The 22446-nt window shown below is 35.4% G+C and overlaps 1 protein-coding gene across 3 annotated transcripts in view; it reads left to right on the top strand.

The window, feature by feature from the left end:
* Positions 1 to 6957, top strand: part of Fhl5 (four and a half LIM domains 5) — a 45697-nt gene extending 38740 nt beyond the window's left edge. For all 3 annotated transcript variants that reach the window (XM_010603649.2, XM_010603650.3, XM_010603651.2), the window contains one exon: positions 4899 to 6957. In XM_010603649.2, the coding sequence (XP_010601951.1) occupies positions 4899 to 5062 (164 nt within the window). In that variant the 3' untranslated portion in view covers positions 5063 to 6957. The remainder of the gene's footprint in view (positions 1 to 4898) is intronic.
* The last annotated feature ends 15489 nt before the right edge of the window (positions 6958 to 22446 follow it).

Below are 22446 nucleotides of genomic sequence, written 5' to 3'. Positions count from 1 at the left end.
TATTACTCTCATAGATCAGGAATTAATTAAACTTCATTTTAAGATGTTTCTAACATATGTATTACTCTCTTTTTTCTCTATTCACTTGCAGCAAAATTTAATTATGAATAGATGAAAGAAAACAATATAAAATTATACTGAAAAAGCAATATATGTGAGATATTATTTGAAAAATAGCATAAATGGGAAATCAATTGAGGTTTTCGAGATTTTAAGAAGGCGAATTATATTTTCCTTAGAACTATCTCTAAGATGCTAATCTTACAATAAAGGAACAGAAGCCAGCATGATACTTGAGAAACTCAGTAGCTATTCTTGCAGGAAATTTATAATCACTTAATAATATGACAGGACTCTATTTCTACTCTCCATTCCCAGTATTCTTTTATTTTTTTCTTTTTATTGAGGTTATTGGTACAATCTAGGTATACAATACAGTTACATTCATCATTGGGATTCTGTACCTTTACATAAGAGGTCTTGATTCTCATTTTTTCCCTTGTCCCTGCCCTCCCTTCACCCCCTCTTTCCCTCCCCATTTACACTTTATTTCCATTTTTTCATTTTCTCATATTTTTTTCCTCTTCCTTATTACCTTTCCCCTACCCTTTCCACTTTCCCTATGCCTTTAGCCCTTTACTTCCTATTCCACATTAGTAATTATCTCATTAGGATCCTGTGTACTATTATAGTTTTTCACACCAAAGAAACTAATCGGTATTTCAGTTAAAGAAATCTCCGTATGAACATTAAAAATAGGGAATCCTAAAATAAACTAAAAAGGAAAGTAAAAGAGAAAAGGCAATGATATAACATCAAAATAATCCTTAATTCTGGAGATGAAAATGGTCCCTGAACATATTTAAATTGCTTCTCGCTCTTATAGTCTTATCTTATTCTTTTTTTCATTATTTAGAGAATACTTTATTAGTTTCTATAATCAAACCCACGTAGATATGACCTTACATATTTAGTACGATGTGTTACCCCTGTACACATGGAAAAAAAATAAAAATAAATTAACATTTCTAGACCAATATGGTTGCCCATTTCTGTACAATGCCAAGTCAACACAGTAAATTGGGATGACTTTTTCCAAAGTTGGCAGCACCATTAAAGTTTCCCAAAATTCAATTTATATATATATATATGTGTGTGTGTGTGTGTGTGTGTGTGTGTCTTCAAATATATATAACAAAATATTAGTTGATCTTTATGCACCTGTCAATGAAGGAAATTTTTGTTACAAATCTCAGCTTGTAGGCTTTTACCCACTTGCAAAGGACAAAGCAAGTCACTTGGATAAAGCACAGTCCTATCAGTATATGCAGGGCACTATATATTTCAGAATCTCACACTGCCCTGTGAACAGTGTTTGGCCACCATGCAGGGTTTGTTTAGTTTTTACATATTTGGAAAAGCAGTTCATCTATATCTTCAGCAAAAAAGTAAATGAAGAGCTTGCCATAGGTAAGCAGGCTGCCTTCACACTCCCCAAGCAAAAAAGCTGTCACATGTAGCAGAGCAGCTGCCCAGTTGCATGGCACGTCTTCTTCGTCCCTCATATCTGTCTGTGCCACTCAGCTACAGCACCTTCTTCGCCCTTCACAAGGACTTGAGTTAGCTATTCCAGACCATTGGCCTTCAGAGCAGGTGGCTCCTAGCCACTCTTCTCTTCACCTTCTATACTTCTAGAAGCTCCAATTGCCAAGGGAACAAGCCACCATCTCTACCACTTTTAGTTAGGAAAAGGGACTTCAGATATTCGACAGTAACTGCAGCTCCAAAATTTCCTAAGTAAAATCTACATTTACCCAAGAGTCAAAATGTATAATAGATAATGTGAAATAGGAAGAAAAGGTCCAAAGGGGAAGAAGAAGGGGAATAAAAAGTAGGGGGAAAGAAGAAGAGAAAAGAATAAATACAAGAAAAGGGAAAAAATAGAAACAAAGTCTTTGCAAATAGGAGGGGTGGAGGGGTTGAAGGAAGGGCGGGAGAATGGGGAAAAAATAAGAACCAAGATATATTGTGTAAAGGGAGAAATTCCAAATGATGAATGTCATCATATTGTAAAATGTACCAATAAAATTAATGAATAAAAAAATCTGCATTTACCATTTATTCTAAACTTTTCTTGAATTGGGCTAGAAAAAAAGGCAATACTATAAGAAAATGAGAAAATTAAATCATTCAAAATAGTTTTCACCATTCTCTGGGTATCTTCTAAAGGCTAGTAGTGATCTCAAAGAACCCACACAAATCTTGAACTGGATGAGTTTCAATTTTGACCCATCACAGATTTTTCCAATGAACTGATTTTTCCGATGAATCGCTTTTTAAGTTCCAACAGAAAAACAACAATTGTTCTGTACAAAAACCTAAGGATGATCAAAAAGGAAAACTCAGGCCCAAAAGCAACCCACATGTGGCATCACATATTTATGTAGAATAGTCAGTTTGAAAGGAACTTTAATAATTATTTCAGTCTTCTTTTGGTTCTATAATTGAGACACCAGACACTGGTTCAATATTTCTAAACCTAATTGGTAAATATGAATTGGAAGAAATGCTTTTTTAAAAAATTGAGGTGTTTGAATTAATATATCATGGTCACTTCTGATACAGCCATATTTGATCTCCAGAAAATTGGGTACTACTGCATTCTTTTCAAGAACCAATGTGTTCTTATCCAAAGGACAAATCTATCTGTGTATCACTAGGTAAATCTTTCAATCTCATTACAATTAACTTGGTTGCTTTTGAAAAAACTCCAGATGTAAGTATGATTTGGTCTCCCATTTTAAGATAGTATAACATTTCAAATCATCTTCAACAAGTGAAGCCACTTAATGTAATGAAAGTGCTCTGGACTGGAGAGTGAAAGATCTTTGTTTTGCTTCTGCCCTTGGCTGCTCTTGACCATGTGTGAATGACTCATGTCTGGAGGTTCTCTTTGCCGTATTCACATAATGAAGAGCTGAAAAGGATCACACACTAGCTTTCTTCTGTGTCTACTTATTTAGATGAAAATGAGTTTCAAATGCTGTAGTTTATCCCAAGAGAGATGCTAATGTTCCTGGTTATGTTCTTTACAAACTGAAAAGCTAAACTTTAGATGACATTAGTAGCATCAACTCTGGACCGACTCCCTAGATTTGAATCAGATCTGCCACTTCCAATTAGATAAACTTGGACAAGAAACGGAACTTCTTCATCCCTCAATTTTAGTCTACAAGTGAAAGATGATGCTAATACCTACCCCATGAGAGTAAGACAAAGACCAGATGAAGTAAAAAACACATGAAGAGGTTGGAACAGAGACTGGCAAATATTCACAGGCTGAGCAAATGGTGCCTTTTGGTCTACTGGCTCATCAGGAAGAAATGAAACCCGTTAAAACAGGCAGCACAAACCAGGTTCCTGGATGATTGTCTTACTGCAAAGGAACCTCATGATTTAAAGGAGTAAACATCTCCAAATTTGAAACAATTTACAAATATCCCATATGTTGAAAAAGATCTTTTTTAAAGTCCTGCTGCCAGATGTTCTTAATCTAATTCTAGAATATTCCACATTTGGCACTTATACTATATATACTAATAAAATCAAGAAAAAATTTATGAGCATCAAAGTGTTAGACATGTAATAATAATATGAATAGAGATGACATATGGATACATTACTCTTGCAGTCAGCTTATTAGTGCTTCAAATAACTGTAAGGTAGGTAAGTGGTATACTATTAATTTACTCTTATTAGGTAACATCATAGATAAGCAAGCTAATAAATTAATCAAGAAAAGAATATAGAAATATGGTGTAAATTTCTCTATGAACTACTGCACCCTATACAGAGTGATCAAATACATTTTTAAGGATGAAAACAAAAGTTCATCCTAGTCAGGGAGAGTTTATCTGGAAGAAAATGCTTATTCACTCTTTTGGCTTCACCATCCCAAATGGAATATTTAGAAATTATGTGTAAATCATTCCATAACAATTCTACATGGATGATAAGCAAATCATAGGAATCCTGTAGCTCTGATCCCTGGACAAAACTTGTCACATAAATAGATCCAAGCCCAGGATATACCAACTTCTTCATAACTTCTGCACCCTTTCTCTTGAGCAATATTTCAAATGCTACTACTCAAAAATGCAAAACAATAAAAAAACTGCAGCTCAAGTGAAATCCAGGTTGAAGTGGTAGAGGTGAATGAGGCACTTAGAAATAAAGCTCTGCATAAAATGGTCACACTGGCTAGGGTGATTAGACTTATAGGTATTCATTGCAATTCTAAGCTGAAGGTGTTTCTGAAAGATAATAAGAGTCTCACATTATGAGAGCTGTTTGGTACATTTGTCTAGGATTTCCTATTTGAGCATTCTCAAAATTGTGTCCCAAACCACAAAATAACCATAAGACTTGCTCTAGGTAAACCTAAGCATGGAAAAATAAGAAGAGAAAAAAAAAACTAAAAGTATTAAAACACTATATATTTGGATAGGAAGTATACATTTATTTCATTTTCTCTTCATTTTGCAGCCAAGAAAACTAGGTCATGCAGAGAGAAAAGGGAAAATATTCATACTTAGATATCCCTGACTTCAAAACCTTAAGGATCTTAGACAATTCTTATCTCTTTCCAAATATATGTCATTGTATATCAGAATTCTACTTCTGTAGATTTACAGCACAGGTTAGCAGGGAGTCCTACTGGGTCACTTGGGAGGAATTTGCGGTACCTGACATTCCCAGGAGCGCAGCCCTCTTTCTGAGGTTACAGGATTCTGCACTGCCTCACTACTGTGTACTCAGTTCCTAGAAGACTACCTGTCAGAAAGCTCGATTTTGCTATTGAAAGAATGGATTATTCTCTTTCTCCAATTCCTTTACAGGTCTCAGAGGGGCGAAGTTTATCTGCTTTCAAGACCGCCAGTGGCATAGTGAGTGCTTTAACTGCAGAAAGTGCTCCGTTTCCTTGGTGGGTGAAGGCTTCCTGACCCAGAACATGGAGATCTTCTGCCGGAAATGTGGCTCTGGGGTGGATGGTGACATCTAATCTTTCCCCACCTGAAAGCCACTTTGCCTTTATTCTCACTAAATCCAGAACTCAGTTGCACTTGTATTTTTTACTTACCGCTTAGAAAATGTGAAAGTAGGGTTTACAGCAGAAAGTATTTTACATCCATCGTGGATGAACTGTATAATAAGGGCACAGAAAAGCACAAATGCATAGAAATCACACAGTCACCTCTCCTCACAAAATACTGCTCTCAGTTGTTAGAAACATGGGAACATATCTCTTTATAATCAAGTGCATCACCTGCAGCTTGGAGTTGTGGATATCATTTCCAAGGGCTGGGGATTTAGCTCAGGGGCACCGTGCCTGCCTTTCAAACACAAAGTTTGATCCCAGGAACACAGAAACAAAAACACAATATTATTTCTGAAGAATGACATTTCTGAAAACTGTAGAATAAAACAAAAAAAAAATCAGACTGAAAGGTCCGCATGGGGTGGATGTATGCATTTCTAGCTAGCTAGTTATATATTACATGATAGATTATGAATGGTAGAAGAGATTTATAAGAAAAATGACTATCAGTTATGGCATTTAAGAATTACATTATTTTGAAGTACTTTGATCTCACACACTGTTTCCATAGTTAGTTGATCCCTGTGTTCAGTTGGTGGAATTTGAGAATGGTGAATGTTACAGCTCTCCTACTTTTCGTAGGTATAAAAGGGGATATTTCTGCCTAGGGATAGCCAAAGCAGTGGTTTCAATGCAGCTTGTCTCAAAGCCCACACTGATTTTTCTAAATGCTTACAGATTCTGTGAAGTGAAAGTCTATTCTTTCAAGAGAAGCTAACCATGAAAATGGTTGTCCCAGAGGCAAAACCAGAAAGTAAACAAAACATTAAAATCATTACTTATGGAAATGAATTGTAGAGAAGATATTGGGTGTTGGAACATGACTTTCATCCAGATATCTAAAGGCAGAACAGAATGCATAATTAGCTCCAAGTCTCGTGGATTTTGCCTTCTGAAATTACAAGGATGATTAATGGACAGATATAAAAGTGGACTTTAAAGAAATCTAATAATAAATTAAAAGGATAATTCATTGTTTATAATTCAAAACCTGTGAAGAAACACAACAGAATAATGTGGGCTATAGATGACTTCTTCCCACTCTTCCTCCACACCAGGGCCACCCACCTTTCCCACACTCAACCATTCCCCACAGCTACAATCTGCTGCATGACTGGGAGCTTCCCAACTAACCCTAAGCCGGCATTCCAAAGTCAGTCAATATGTATTAGGTCACAAAGAAAGAACGTCTTTGTGAAGAACAAGTTATTTGAAAACTGTACTCCCATATGTTTATCTTTGTATCAGCCATCCACTAATTAGGAGCTACCCAGCTCTCCCCAGAAATATTTCCCACACTGTGAGGGAAAATGGAAAGCAGCCCCTGCTCTCCATGATCAGTTATCTCCTTTGTTTATAGCAGATCTTGGGTAGGATAGAGTGAGGTCAGAAGAAACTTATCTAGACGTATTTGTGTGCCTCTTTCAGATTGCTAAACAGCATCTTAATGCCTCCGAGTAAAACCTGATTATAGGCTGTGACTGATTACAGTGATTGAAATAGCATCACAGTTGGTACAATTAAAATTATTACAGAAACAATTTTTGAAATGCTTTTATATGTAAAGATTCCAGAGATGTTGACTACTTGGCATTACTAATAAAAGGTCAGGGTACACAGATTATTTGCAAACTAAAACTGCAATTAGCAATGCCAACATATTTTCTTAAATTCCCATGTTAAAATGCTGGCCAAATTGTTAACATTTTGCCTGTTTTATATAAAATTGCACATCAGAACAAAATATGCCAATTATTCTATTTTCTAAAAAATGAGAATTCATTACATCTGTAGAAAGCTAAGCCATTCAAAATCTGTATAGTTAGCACATGTAACATTTTCTCTGTTAATCAAATTCAGGTAACTATACAATGCATAATGTTTTCTTAAATAATTTGTGATATTTAGACATTTTACTGTATGTGTGTATATGATCAGTCTTCATTTTATCTTTACAATTAAAATTTACAGCATCACTTCCTTTTATTGTCCTTTGATAATATAGTTCAGTATGTATGTTTCACATATAAACAGTTCTATATTTAGAAAGTAGCTTAGTCACCAAACAGGTATTTAAACATGTGCTATTTCTGAATGAGACTTCACGCTATTGACGTTCTGAGCTGGTGGGAGGGCAGGAGGGTGGATTCAGATATGAAAATATGCAAGTGCCAGATTGCACAGTTCCTTCCCTGTTAGTGAGTAGAAGGAACACTTTTATGCCACTGCAGCCACTGGAAATATATTCTGTCGTATCCTAGAAGCATTATTGGGAGGCTCCAAAGTTTTCTAGACTTTCCGTCAATTGGAACTAATTGTGACATATTCCACATTCTTTAAATGTATGTAAATAATTCTGCAAAGGTACCGATGCTGTAAAGTCAGAACAGTTTTGTGGATTTTTTTCTCCTTTTTTTCTCATATTATACACCTTGTAGAACTCACTTTGCTATAGAATAATATATCTCATGTCATTTTTTTGTAGAAGATAAACTATTTAAAGGTAGTTTTTGGTTTTCCCTACATGTATCCACTGTAAGCGTTTGTAATATACAAGCTCAGAGCTTAGACAGAATTTTTTGCATTTGTAAATTGACTTAAATACACGGAATTTTATACAGGTTTTTTCCTGTGTTATATATGCATTATGTGCAGGGATGATATTTTCTTCACTACTTTTTCTATCTTAATATAGTGTAGAATTTTACTGTATTATTCTTCCATTCTTCATACTGTACCACATTCCTGTTCAGGAACTCCTCACTTCATATTTTTCCCCCCAGCGTGAAATGTATCCACTTATAACCACCTATTGCCTGTTCTATTGGCATCCAACAATGTGGAAGGCCTCCCAACCACCATTTCTGCTGTGTCTTTAGGATGTGCAGTAAAAAATATAGATCTAACAGTTTATGTTATAGAATGGCTTTATTTACTTTGGTGACTGTTTATAGTTTTCTTAAAAAAGACAAAGCACCACTGTAGTCATAGCACACATACGCAAAACAACTAAGAAAGAACTCATTATATTCACTTACACACAAAGATGATTATAAAAATCATAGTTATTTTCTTGATTTATACAATAAAGAGAAGAGTTTACCTGAAAACAAAATGTGCTGTCTTAGGAAGGAATGGACTCCCTGTCACTCAGGGTGAGATTTGCACAGGCAGGGTGCTTAGAAGCAAATTTTCAAAGTTGATAATAGCCAGATGGCTTGGAAGTAGCAGAAAAACTGTGCCAAAGAGCAGGAAGAAGTGAGATTGATAAAAGACAAACGATCAGAGGAAGGGAGAATATTAACTTTTAAGAAAAAAAGGTGTATAACAAGGCCATAGAAAGTTACCACTAAAGGGATCCTGCCAATGTTTAAGAAAAAATATGCTAACCACTGTGTGTGGAATAGAACTGAAACAGGCAGATTTCCAAGGGTTAGATTTCTTATCTCAATAATATTTGGTTAGTTGCTACAAAAGTGAAAAGAGACACACGACCAAAGATAATGCAGGCCTAGAACTGTATTTGTTGATAGGTGATTATACAAGGCAACAAAGCAAAATATTTTATTTCCTTTTGGTGATTAAATATGGTAAAGGAAAAAACAAAAACTAAAAGTTTTGAATTCCATGTTAATGGGTAGGATGTCCAAAGCATTTTTAAAATTTAACAAGATCATAAAAACGTTATGCTGGGAAAACTAGCACCATTAGTTAAGTGAAATATGATCGTGCTAAAAAAAAAAGATTCAAAACTCAATAGTTATTATAACTTTTTAAAAAAGAAATATTTCCTTGTACACTGCAGTAAAAGAGTGATCAGTCATTGTGAAAAATGCATAACACTGATCACAAATGGCTTTCATAAAAAAATCATTGCAAAATTTAATCCACAAGTGAAAATTCAACCCCAAAATATGTGTGATGTTAGTAATACCATTTTTTAATTAAGGAGATAAAAGTATTTTTAATCTACTTGGCATGTTAATAAAAGTTAATATATTAAGCTAGAAAATTTATTTTGTGGTATTATTTAGATATATTTAATAGAACACATAAATTACCCTCTGGTACATTTGTGGATAGATGTTTATTACTACAATAATACAGCATTTTTTCTTGTTTTACAAACTGTAGTTTTCAGAATTTTTTTCATCCTGAATAAGTTTTCATTTCACACAGTGCACACATATATAGTTTCTGAGACTTTTTTTTTACACTAACTGTGCAATAAACAAAATAGCTGTGGGATAACTTCTGCAATGTTTCTCCTATAACATAGGGCACATTATGGCCTTGACCTTCTTGATCTACCCTTTTTACAATGTTCAAATTAACTACATTTGGCTATCACCACAGAGAACTAGAGAAGAAGTAACATAATTGAATTCTGGCCGAAAGAATATTCCTCTCCTGTTAAGTTATGAGAATAAGGTCTGTGTTTCTTCCTCTGGTGACTGACTTCAGAAATTTTCTAAACTAAAAATTATTATTTTATTTATAATTGTTATTTATTTAGCTCTGGCAACATTCTATCAGAAATAGATCACCTGAGTTAGATTTTTCTGACTCACTCAATAGGTTTTTGTTAATTTCTCCTGTGTTACAGGAATTATTAAAACTCTTGGTTGCTTGAAACATTTATTTATTCTATCTAAAGCAAATTTTGTGTTTATAACACTAACTTTCATGAAACTTTATATAAGTCACACTATAAGTATCACTTAGTTCCACTCTGGAAATACCTTAAAATATTGAATTTTCTAAATGTCCAAGCAAAAAAGTATTTGGAGGAATACCTCTCATCTGATATTTCTTTTTTAAATCATTGTTTTGAAAAGTAATGAAATCATTATGGGTACTAAAAGATAAATCTTATATGTTGAAATATTGTATCTTCGATAAAAGAGTCAGAATAGCACTAGAAATTATGGTTTCCAGGGAGTTAACCTTTATCCTGAACCTTTTCTCTCACAAGCACTGAATCTTTAGGTCATTATCCTTCCAGAAACACTCAACACTCTTTTCCCTCTAACAGATGGAGTCAAAGAAAGCAGTAGTGCCCTTGAAGTCCTAGCTTGTTTGGAGGCTGAAACAGAAGGATTACTTGAGGCTAGGAATTAAAAAAGGCTAGCCAGGGAAATACAGTCAGACCACGAGTGTGTGTGTGTGTGTGTGTGTGTGTGTGTGTGTGTGTGTGTGCAATGTTTGGAAACTTTAAGCAATATTTGGAAATTTTAAGGTTGTCTTTCCACAGAGAGATGAAAGAAAAGCATCAGACTTGGGAAAATGTGTCACAAGGATAGAGGTGACCTCAAACTCCCTAGAAATTACTCAAGGCATATTTTCTCTATCGACATAACAAAGGGTTACCAAGAAAGATACTAAAAATCTTCGTGTGAGCCACTCAACTCAAAATTTAGAAATCAGTCTGTTCATCTGTCATCTATATAGCTTCTTAGAAGAGCCTATAAATGTATCAAACAGATAGAATTAGAGGAGCTCTTCATCAGAATTATAACCATTCTGAAGTTTTCTGGCTGACTAGCTTTAGAGCAAGATATCCCATTAAATATGGAGGTGGTAGAGTTATTTCTAAAATTGGAAATCAAAAGAGGGAAAATAAACAGATTCATGCTCACAGTTGAGTCTATTAAAAAAACAAAGATTTGTGTATTTGTAATGGGTTGGATATATCTGTGGTTGAGAAAAGGAACAACTCACTTTGATAGAATTATGACCCATGTCACAGAGGAGCAAAGAGTATTTTGGTCAAATATTTTCCCATGAATGGTAATAAACTTATGGAGTAGATGTCCATAAAGGGTTCACTGAGTGAAGAACATTAATGAGCTCAACAGACATCCATTCGATGACTCAAATAGTGACATTAAATGCTATTCCCACCACACAGAAGTAAAAGTCAAACTTTATATTTATCAAGGTCCACACACTAAATCCTCAGTGCTTATACTTACAAGACAGCCTATTTCCAGGCTGCCTCTCTAACATCAGTGATGGGCTGTTTACCTGACAGCTCCAACTCAAGTTCTTAAACAGGAAGAATAAAGGGGCAGGGACAGAAAAAGGGGAGAAAAGGGTAATGAATTTTTAAAATGGGATTACTGAAAAAAAAAAAGAAAATTAATAATTCCTCCCCTTAGTGGAATTTATTGTCAGATGTCACCTAACACGGCACCAAAGTAAATTATCTTTTCTTATTCAATTTCCTATACTGCTACTATTTTGGGCCTCTCTTTGTTCCCTCAAAATGCTCCATCCAATGATGTCCATGACACCAGTCTCTCCTCTTTCTCCTACATCTCTGCTTGCCTCACTGATGTGTCATCCTCCATCAGTTTCTTAAAAACAGATATTCCTCAATATTATCAAGCTTCTTGCTCTGTGTTTCCTCTTTTGTTTAACTCATCTAATTTCATAATTTCAACTACCTCCTCTTTATAACTGAGTCCCAAATCTGTGTCTCTCACCTTGCATTCTCTTCTGAGTTCTGGATGCACATTTCTTGCTGCCTGTTTTTATATCTACAACTCAACAACTTATTATCCTTCTCATCAATTCCACATCTTTCCACATTCTTCATTTTAGTTAATGTGTGATCCAAACAGAGCTTTTAGAATTGAAGTCTTTGGCAAGTGGAAATTAGCCATTAGAGAGATGCAAATTTAAACTACAATGAGACAGTATTTCACATGGACTAAAATGACTACAAATCAGATAGGCAGTAATGGGTACTGTCGAGAATATAAAGAAACAGAAACCTTCATATATTGCTGGCAAGAATGTAAAATTTTAAAGCCACTCTGGAAAACTGTTTGGTAATTTCTCAAAAAGCCTAACACAGAAACCCCATAAAAACCCAACAATTCTACCCCAGGTACCTACCCAAGAGAAATGAAAATGTAGATCCACACGGATGCTAATAGCAACATTACGCGTAAGGGTAAAACACTGGAACAACTCAAGCGTTGAATTGATAAATGGATGGATAAACAAGTGTGGTACAGCCGTGCAGTGAAATGTCACTCACCAAAACAAAGGGAGTAATGATCAGTGCTACATGAGTGAACCTTAAAAATGTTGTTCCATGTGAAGTAAGCCAGTTAAAAGGCCACATTTATAGGAAGTGTCTAAAAAGAGAAAATTTGTAGAAACAATGAATAGTGATTTTCTGGGGTTGAAGAGGAGTCGATGTGAAGTACCCTTACTGGAGAACATAAAAATATTCTAACACTGATTTATGGTAATAGTTACACCAGTTGATAAAATTACTAGAACTGGAATGGAGAGAGGGAAAGGGGAAGTAAAAATAATTAAGATGTGTTATGTACATGTACAAAATCCCCATGATGGATACAATCATTATGTGCTACAAGCATGTACTAATAAAAACAAAAAAATTTAAATGAAGTTAAATCTCCTTAAATTAATCTCATAAAAACAATTTATGTGATATGTAAACTATTTCAATAAAGCTTTTTAAAAATATGTATTTATCTTCCCTCTCCTCAACTTCTCTAAGCCCTGTGAGAAAGCTTCAACATATTTTCTCTTGCAAACTGTTTTGCTTACCTAAAACACCACTCATTTTTTCCATGTGCCTTCTACCTATAGGGTTTTCTTTCCTAAAAGTCTCCTCTCCCTTGACCGTTAACATTTTAATCAGCCCATAAAGCCCAAATCAAAGTTGCTTCCTCTGTGAAAACTTTACTAATATCTTTAAGCAAAATTCCACCATTTCCTTCAACTTCTGTGAGAAGTTTAAAAACTTGATTTATATCATAGTTAGAAATGACAAGCGGCCTAATTAAAACCCAATTTTAGAGACAGAAAAGTTGAATTCAGTTCCCAGCTCTACCACTTGCTTGCTGTGTGACATTTGGTAAATCTACTCCATTCTTTGAGCCTCAGTTTTCCAGATTTTAATTGGGAAACTTTTTTTAAAGCACAAAAAGAAATCAGAATTTATTGGTATTTTCCAATTTGATTTCACTGTTTCCTATGTCCACCTAAATCTGTACAATGCCTTTCTCAAACAGCATTCACAAGGGCATCACAAGACATCTAATTTTCTGATGCTCTAGAGAATAACTGCCTTGGAGTTTCCTCCATGACTCTCAAAGTAGACTTTGTATGTACAAGTTTTATGTTAAGCCAGAACATCCCAAATATACTTGTCAAATTTGGAATCATGTCCAAATTTTGTATTACATTCTTACAAATGAGATAATTGCTCATAATGGTACTCACTTTGCTTAAACTGAAAAAAATTACTTCTCTGTTTCTCTCAAAAGTTCAGACAACGTAACTTTAATCTACTGCTGAGCATGTCTAGTTTTGGACATCTTAAGTTATTTTGTTGTCCTAAAATAACCTTTATGATTGCCTCAGTGCTCCCGGGGTACAACATCCTCCTCGTTTCTCCCCATTAAGCTTGCCTTTTTCTTGACACTTTCACCTCTCCAGTTTCAGAGTTGGCCTCTTAATGTGCATTAATTCTCTCTGGACATAAAGTCAGACTATTCGCATAATTACTTCAGTTATTATTCCAAAAAATAAACATCTACTTACTTTTCAAAATGCACATCAGCTTAAGCAACAGCCATGCTTGTGCTGCCTTGTACTTCTATATTAAGTTTAATATGTAGCCTCTAAGAATTAAAAATACAAGTCTACAGATAGCAGATGTTCAGGGATAGATTTTGAGGTTGCAAGAATAAAATGTTATGGGTACTGAAATGTGTTGTTAGATGGTTTTATAAAACAATCTTTTACCCCTCATAAGAATTATGTGCCTCATTGGCAGCATCAAGTCTTGGTCAGTTCCTGAGGAAAGTAACCTCACAAATATTTTGATCCCCCCCAAAATAAAAATTAAGGACCTTCACTTTGTAATTCCAATGTGGAAAAAGGGCAGGAGAGTACATGCTTGTGATCCAGGACTGAGGAGGCTGAGGCACAAGGATTGCCGTGAGTTCAAAGCCAGCCTGAACTACACAGCCAGACTCTGTCTCAAAAGAAAAAAAAAAGATTAAAAAATATCTAATGTGGACAATTGTTAAAAATTCTCAAATTCTCAAGTAGCTATCTTAATTGTAAATAATTGTCATCTTGAGTAATGTAAGAGCAACCTCCCCTTCATGTCATCTAATGCAATTATAACCAAGTAGGTATAGGTGACTTTATTTTGGTTTTCTTTACTTCCTCTAGTAAGAACTTCCAAAGTTAAACATTCACCATATCTCCACTATTCTGAAATGTGTTGGCCTTTATTTTCCACAAAGACCTAATAAAGTGGTATGTTTAATTATTCTCTTTGCACTGATCAGGAAATTGGGGTAAGAGCAGATAAAACAATTGGCTCAAGCCACTACAGTTTTACTGGCCAACTCCAATCTGTGCTGCCAGTGATGCTAATAGCACACCGAATGACCTCTCCCTGCAGGAGGCCTAAGGTCACTATTTCTGTGTGCTCACCTCTCACTGCTGCAAGTCTTGTTTCACTTGTTGGACCTCTCAAAACTTCCACAATTAAGGCTTTATTACCCCACACCTAGACTTTAAATTGTCTCCCAATGAAGCACTTCTTTTTGTGTCTCCCTAGCTCCACCCTTTTATCTATCCTACATACTTCATTCACCAGCTAAATGTTTGTTAATTACCATCCAATCATGGTTCCATCTTGCTCTGCAGTCTTTATTGGCTCACCATGAGGACCCTCCTGATTATGGCTCCACTCTCCTTCCGCAGACTTATCTCTCAATATTTTTTCCCCACGAGACCACATTTCCTTATGTGTGTCCTTTGTCTGCTCTGTTCACCATGGGACATACAGTGCCTAGAACAAATTTAGCACAGGGTAGGTAGTATTACTCTTTGCCCCTCAAATATATAAGTACTGGATTTTTTTCAACTTGGTTCCTTTGCTGAATGTGTTCCCCTAACTGGGGAATTCTTTCTGCCATCCATGTAAGCAATTTAATTTCAGTTAAAATTTATCCATTATTTCTTTTAGCTTAGGAGTCAATTTATCTAGATGGAAATATCTTCGTCCTCCTTTGTACTTTGATTTTGCAAACTCCGGTATCACACTGATATTTAGTTTGAATAGCAGTTAATTCTCCCTCACTGGTGTTTGAGACCAATAGCTCAAAACAGCACAATCTTATTCAGCTTTTCTCTTTCCAAAGTGTTGATTACAAGCTAGGCCTACATAAATGCCTATTGACTTTAAAAATTGAATTAAGTCACAGGGAAAGCCTCTTCTGAACTTATTCAATATGATGGTAAATTTTTGGGGGGGTAGCGGGGATCAAACTTGGGTCCTTGTGCTTGTGAGACAGGCGGCAGAACCACTGAGCTAAATCCCAGGCCCCGAGAGTAAATGTTAATACACATAGGGCCAGGGATTTAGCTGAGTGGCACCACACCTGCCGCACAAGCGCAAGGTCCTCAGTTTGATCTCTGGTACAAAAAATAATTAATACACATGTAAACAACAACAGTAAAAACAATATCCTTGAACTACGTGTTGTGTTTTGCATCAATCAAGTCAGCACAGTAGGTCTACAAGATAGGTACAATCATTGTCTGACAGGGAAAGTGAGGCACAGAGAGATTATATTTTCCATGTTCCCACAGTTAGTAAAGAAAGAACCAGGACTCTAAGTAAGCATTTTTCTACAAAAACCCTGCTGCTAACTTTGGACATTACTACTTCCATGATGGGACAAGAGAAAATTTTTAAGGAGCCAAATAGAAACACGTTTATCTATATCTTATGATCTGCTCATAAGTACACAAACACTTATAAATTAAATATGGATTTATATTTTGTGAATGTTCACAGCTTTTAGCAACATTAAGAGACATAAGGGGGGGCATAATGAGTTGCCCCCCTTACCAGTGTGGTGATGCATGCCTGTAATCCTAGCGCAGGCGAGGCTGAGGCAGTACTGCCACCAATTCAAGGCCAGACTGGGCTCCTTAGTGAGTTCAAGACCAGCTTGAACTACAGAGTGAGACCCTATCTCAGAAACAAAGGAACAAAAAATCAGTAAAGTCTTTGGAAAAATAAATTTGAGGCACACTTAGTGGCATAGTGTCTTAGAAGTCACGGCTTTGTGACATCTTTTCTGTCTGCCATAGCTTGTTCTGTGAGTCATCCTCTAGATGGCAGAATTCTGTTACTGTGCATGCACTGTTGCTAGATTAGTCCAAGCTCCTTTGGAAATTCCACAAGTAATGCAAATTGCTTTCACCTCTACCCCTAGAAATGCTGTCCTTTTCACAAACAGCATTTTAAAACAAACCACTATTTTAAGCTGGGAAAGTAAAATCAGAGGCTTTCACAGTAATAAATATTAGGTATGGGCAGCTAATTATATGTTTGTGTTGTTCTGCTTTACCCTAGTAGGAACAGATGCATAGACATGTTAGGGAAAAGGCTGAGAAAGCCACATGGAGTAATCCATGCAGACGCCAGATGCCAGAATTAGAGATAAGCTAAAAGCTTCCAGTAGGACGGTTGTTTAAATCACTCTCTTTATCCTTCTCAGTACCTTAGACTCAAACAAAGGGCCTACTTTTCTGAAGCTACAGCCTGATATTGGCCACTTTTGTTTGTTTGTTTGCTTGTGTGGGACTATTTTTGGTTTTGTGTTTTTGTAGTTTTTGATTGAACTGAGGACCTCACACATGCTAGACAAGTGGTCTATACAACTGAGCTCTATCCTTAGCCCTGGACATTGGTATTTTTTCAAGCTTCTTTAACTATAAAATAAGAGGAGTAAACTAAGTAATTCCAGTCTTTTTCATGACTCTAACATTCTAGGATCAATCAGTATATTCTAGGATCTAACAATGTCTATTACTGTAAATTCCATAAGTATACAGCTAATTTTATTCTAGATACTTAATGGACATTAATTTTATTAATTAATACTATGAAGACTTAGGGAAACAGACATAGAACTTGCCATAGAGCAAGCAGTGAGAGGGAAAGTTGAGGTTTGACCCTCAGAGCCTGAGTATGTAACATTATGCCATAATTCCCTCATAGTTGGTTAATAAATGAACTGTCTCTCTTTTATCTATCTGCCTGTAAAATTACACCTGTGCTGACAGTAGGCTCCCTACATTGTTATTTAATCCACAGCTGAACCTGATCAGAAAATTGGCAGTGAATATCTAGGAACACATCTATTGCAGAGATCAACTCTAAAATAAATAAATACATTTAGACGCGCTATGCTTTTCTGGATAAAATTGTATTAAAACTCAGGGACCACTGGTGTTCAACTAAGAAGAGCATTTGAAGTAGTATACTTACTGGAACTTTCATGGAAAATCCAAATAAGTAATTCTAATAAATATCTGATAACCTAAAATTAGTTCCAAGGCACTTAGAACTTAGTGTCTGTCCTCTCATTTCAGAGCCTTGCTTTTTTTGTTTCTATTTGTACAATTAAGTCTCTTGATCTAGGTAAATCTTCTTTAGATGCACAGAAAGTAGTATGGATTCTTCCATGCTCAGCTTATCAAGCTGAATTTCCTATAGATGCTCCTTGAAAAGGCTCTAATACTTTTTGTCAAAATTGCTAGCCAAATAAAGACCCAAGGGGCAGAGGCAATCAGTCAAGCAGAATGTGGATTTGCTACAAACTTTTGGATGATCTGTTTTTGAAGAGAACACTAAGGTTCATGAGAATGAAATGCCTCTAAGAGTGAACATTATATATTATTACTTATTAATTTTGTATGATGGAAAATTTCAAAGATGTACAAAAATGGAGTGAGTAGTATAATAAACACTCAAATGTCCTTCACCAAATTCAGCAACTGCTAATTCCCACGCTATTTTTATCTATACCTCTATCTGTCCCTTCCCCTCATACATCATTTATTTTGAAGCAAATACTAGACACTCTGTTATTTCATCTGTAATAATTTTAGTAGAAAATTAAATGTGAAGGGTTTATTTAAACAAGGTGCAGTTTTTATATGCTATTTAAAGTAATAATTACATTTTTTGAAGGCATTTTATCATGTAGGTCCCATTCACTGTTGCTTTCCCAGGTACTGGGAAGTGTGGATTGGCCTTGAGGAATTAAATTTTATTTCCAGAAAATAATTTATGAGGCAAAGTTTAATGAGGAAGACTGTAAAGGGACATAGTGCTGCTCCACAGTTTACTCCATTTTCCCTAATACTCTTTCCAAACTTTAAGCTATGTTTTATTCTTGGCAGATCATTATAATCTCAGTAACCAGTTCCTTTCAGGGAAAACAGTTTCAATTTTTGAATATCAGTAGCATATACTGTATGACGCTGAAACTTAGCATTTTAACCAACCACTGAAGTCCACTCTATGACAAAGTGTGCACTGAGTGTTGATTCTTTCAAGATGTAGGAACTTCCACTGCGGATGAACAATGCAGTAGAAAGAGTCTGACTTTGGAGGATGTCATCTTGAGAGCAGGTCTTTAAACCAAGACTTTCTTTCCTGAAGACACTTGAGTAACATGGAGGCTCTCACTGATAGAAGTTGGTTCTGTGTAGCTGCTTGGCCAATGAGCCCTGGAGGTTCGAGCCACCACGAGAAGCGTTTTTTTCTGTTATTACAACCCTCCCAATTAATGAGAGAAACCTCTTCTTTTAAATTTTTTTTTATTTTATTTGTATATGTTTGCAATCCATGTGGCTTACAGTTGTCTTGGGGAATGGTTATATATGCATATTATAGCATGTTTCTTCCTTTCTATTTTTAATCTCATTAACATTCCCTCCTCCCTCCTCTCTCCTCCCCCAGTTCCCTATCATATTTTTCATTCTTGTTGATATTATTTGTTTTAGCTCATACTATGGCGTGTAATGTTTACATTAGTGTTATTAGGTCCCTTTACATGGCACTTTTTTAAACCATCATCTCAGCCAGGCCTGGAAGTCACTCAGCAATTATTTGGGAAAGCCAGGCATAAATTCTGCCTCTGCAAGTACAGAGGTGCAGAAAGGAAAGTAGACAGTTTAAAACTGAAGACTCCTTTTCTTTAAGATTCCCAACAGGCCATGAGGGCTAACTTTAGTGTTAGAACAGGACTTGGCAGTTGGCTAAGGCTCCAGTCCCTGGAGTATGCTTTCAGCAGAAACCCAGTTTGAGAGGAAGTGAGATACAGTAGACTGTGTGAAAGTGATATTTCCATCAGCTCAAAACTAAGTGAAAATTGTGTACTTACATAATCCAGGACAGTAAAATGTTAAACATTGTGCAGTTTTACAGTATGTATCCGATGTTTTTATTCAAGGACTTGTTTCAAACCTATGAAACTGATTCATGGTCAGTATCTTTCTTTTACTTATTGGTACTGGGGATCAAACTCCAGACTTTGCACTTGTGAGACAGGCAGCGGAACCACCGAGCTAAATCCCCCGCCCCACATGATCAGTATCTTTATCTCCCCTTTTTCTCTAATTTAGGAGCTGGTTTTCCTGCTTTCCATTCTGTCACTGTTCTTTTCTAATTATATTTCAAAGTAAGCTTACCATTTTAATACTCTCGAGTCACCACTTCTACAAATACTTCTTGTCACCAACTTCTCTTCTTTGTTCTGTGGTCAGAAGCCTCACATGTGTCTTAGAACCAAGTGACACACAATGCTCTTTTTCTCCTCCTCCTCCTCCTCTTACTTCCTCTCCTGCTTCTCCTTTCTCTAATCCACTTTTCCTCCTCCTTCTTTCCTCTTCTTCTTCATCTTCGTCTTTGTCTTCTTACTCTTTGTCATTACCAATTTTTCCTAGTAAGAGTTACATTGCGTCCCTTTCATTGTAAAAAAAGAATCTAAGGTCTGCAGGACTTAGCTCAGTGGCATCGCCCCCTCCCTCCAAAGCACAAGATCCTGAGTTTGAATTCCAGTACCAAAAACCAAACAAACAAAAATAAAAATCCAAGTCTTTTGGTCCTGTCTCTCATTTTCAATTTTGGATGAAGTAGTTCTCATTTAGAAGGGTTGTTAAAATGTTTTCTGACTCAAAGATCTACCAGAAAAATTACTATATATAGCCTCATATTTATGTATCTCACTTTAGTTTTTATTACTTTTAAATTGATTTATTAAAATGTATATATTTATGATAACAATATATTTTAATATTGTCATGCGTTATGGCATGACTAAATCAATATAATTTGTGTTTTGTTTTGTTCTGTTTTGTTTTGTTTGAGACAGGGTTTCACTGTGCAGCTCAGGCTGGCCTTGAGCTCACATTGATCCTCTTGCCTCAGTCTCCTGAGTACTGAGATTACAGGTGTGCACCACCACACCTGCTTTAACTCAATCTGATTTTAAATATTCATTTTCTCATGAATTTATTTGTGATGAGAACATTTAAATCTATTTTCTTGGTAATTTTCAAGAAATATCACTATTAACTATAGTCAACATGTTGTATGCCAAATCTCTTGAACTTATTCTTCCTGTTTAATTGAAACTTTATAGCCTTTCAGTATTAGTCTGTCATTCTTTCAATAAAGTATAAATTCCTTCATGATGACATAAGCATCTAGGAGTTCTCAGACATTTCATATCTCTCATCAGTTTATAACCCAATTCCCAACTCTTTGCCCACTAACTCTCTGGAGGTGTGTTTATCACACATGGTTCTTCACAGCATCCGTGTGTGCTTTCCTAAGGCTCTCACCCTAACTCCTCAGTCAGATAGGAAGAGGAATCAAAATTACAGAGTCTACTCTGTAGTAGAGAGAACTAGAGTCAACTCTTAGCTCAGTTCCTTAATAGATATGTGACCTTGGTAAAATATTTCACCTCACTCACTTTATTTTCCTTACCTAAAAGTGGGTATGATGATAGTATAATTTTCTTCATATTTTTATTACAAGAAGTAAGTTAGTAAAGCATTATGGTGCCCAGTATGTAAACACTTCATATCTCTGGGCCCTTTGTGATAGCAAGTGATTTGAGAAATGAATAGAAGCTCTAAAGATAAAGTGTAGGATGCATCATCCTTCTCCTTTATTTCTTCTTTGCATAAACACACAAACATATACATAAATACAGTGGTAATGAAAAAGCTTGAGTCAAAAAGCAGGAAAAATGTACACTTTTACAAGAGATAAAACTGTTAGCTCCCCTGCAGCCAGAAGAGATAGTACCAAAAGAATTAATATCAAAGAATAAAATGAGAGTGAAAATATAGTTAAATGTGACAAGAGGTCATAATTATATTCATTTCTGATATTTCTTTTACCTTCTGTATCACTGCACAACTTCCAGCTTTATTTAATGAATTCTCCACGTTCTGAATTTTTAGCCAACTAGATGTGTTCCTTTGGTACCATCTAACTCATATTTATAAGCCAGTTATCAAGTATTAAGCAAGTTGTTAAATAAATGATTACCTAGGGAACTACAAAAGACTGAACAAAAAAGAGCACAGGTAGGTGGTCCATGGGAGTTTATAGTCTAAAATGGAAGCACATAAGTTGGAAATTTAAAGTTATTGTGACAAGATCCCTTTCTGTTCTTTTCTCCATTTTTTCATCCATAGGTGACCACCTTTTTAAGGATTTTGTTTTGTTTTTTCGTGTTAAGGATAGAGCCTAGAGCCTTGACTATGTGTTAGCCAAACACTCCACCATTGAGCTATACATCTTTCGCCCCACATTTTCATGTTTCTCCTATATCTTTCCATTATTCCATTATTAATTTCAATAAAATAATTATAGATTGTTTTCACAATCTTACATATAAAGTAGCATATTAAACATGCTATTCAGTACATTAATGTTTTCATATTAATCTTATTTTGAGATAATTGTAGAGTTATATGCAGTTGTGAGAAATACACTCAGATTCTATGTATCCTTTACTTGGTTTCCAAATAGTAATACCTTGAATAACCATTACACAGTATCACAGCCAAGATACTGAAAATGATGCAAACTAAACTCAAAATAATTTTATTGCTACCAGAATTCTTCATACCATCTTTCTTAACCTTTTCCCCATTAACACCTGGCCACCAAAAAAATCTATTTTTTATTTTAGTATGTTTGGGTTCTCAAGAAGTTTATGAAATAAAATCATGTAGTATGTGGTCTTTTGAAACTGACTTTTTAAAAACCTCAACATGACTCTGGAGATTGTTTTAGGTTGTTGTATATATCAGTAACTCATGCCTTTTTACTGCTGAGTAATATTTCATGCTGTTAATGCACCATTCCTTAAGTTTTCATCTATTGATTTATTTCTAAA

This window comes from Fukomys damarensis, unplaced genomic scaffold (genome assembly GCF_012274545.1).
Source record: "Fukomys damarensis isolate Sample0158 unplaced genomic scaffold, DMR_v1.0_HiC HiC_scaffold_14, whole genome shotgun sequence".
Lineage (NCBI taxonomy): Eukaryota > Metazoa > Chordata > Mammalia > Rodentia > Bathyergidae > Fukomys > Fukomys damarensis.
This window is presented reverse-complemented; position numbering and strand designations above follow the sequence as displayed.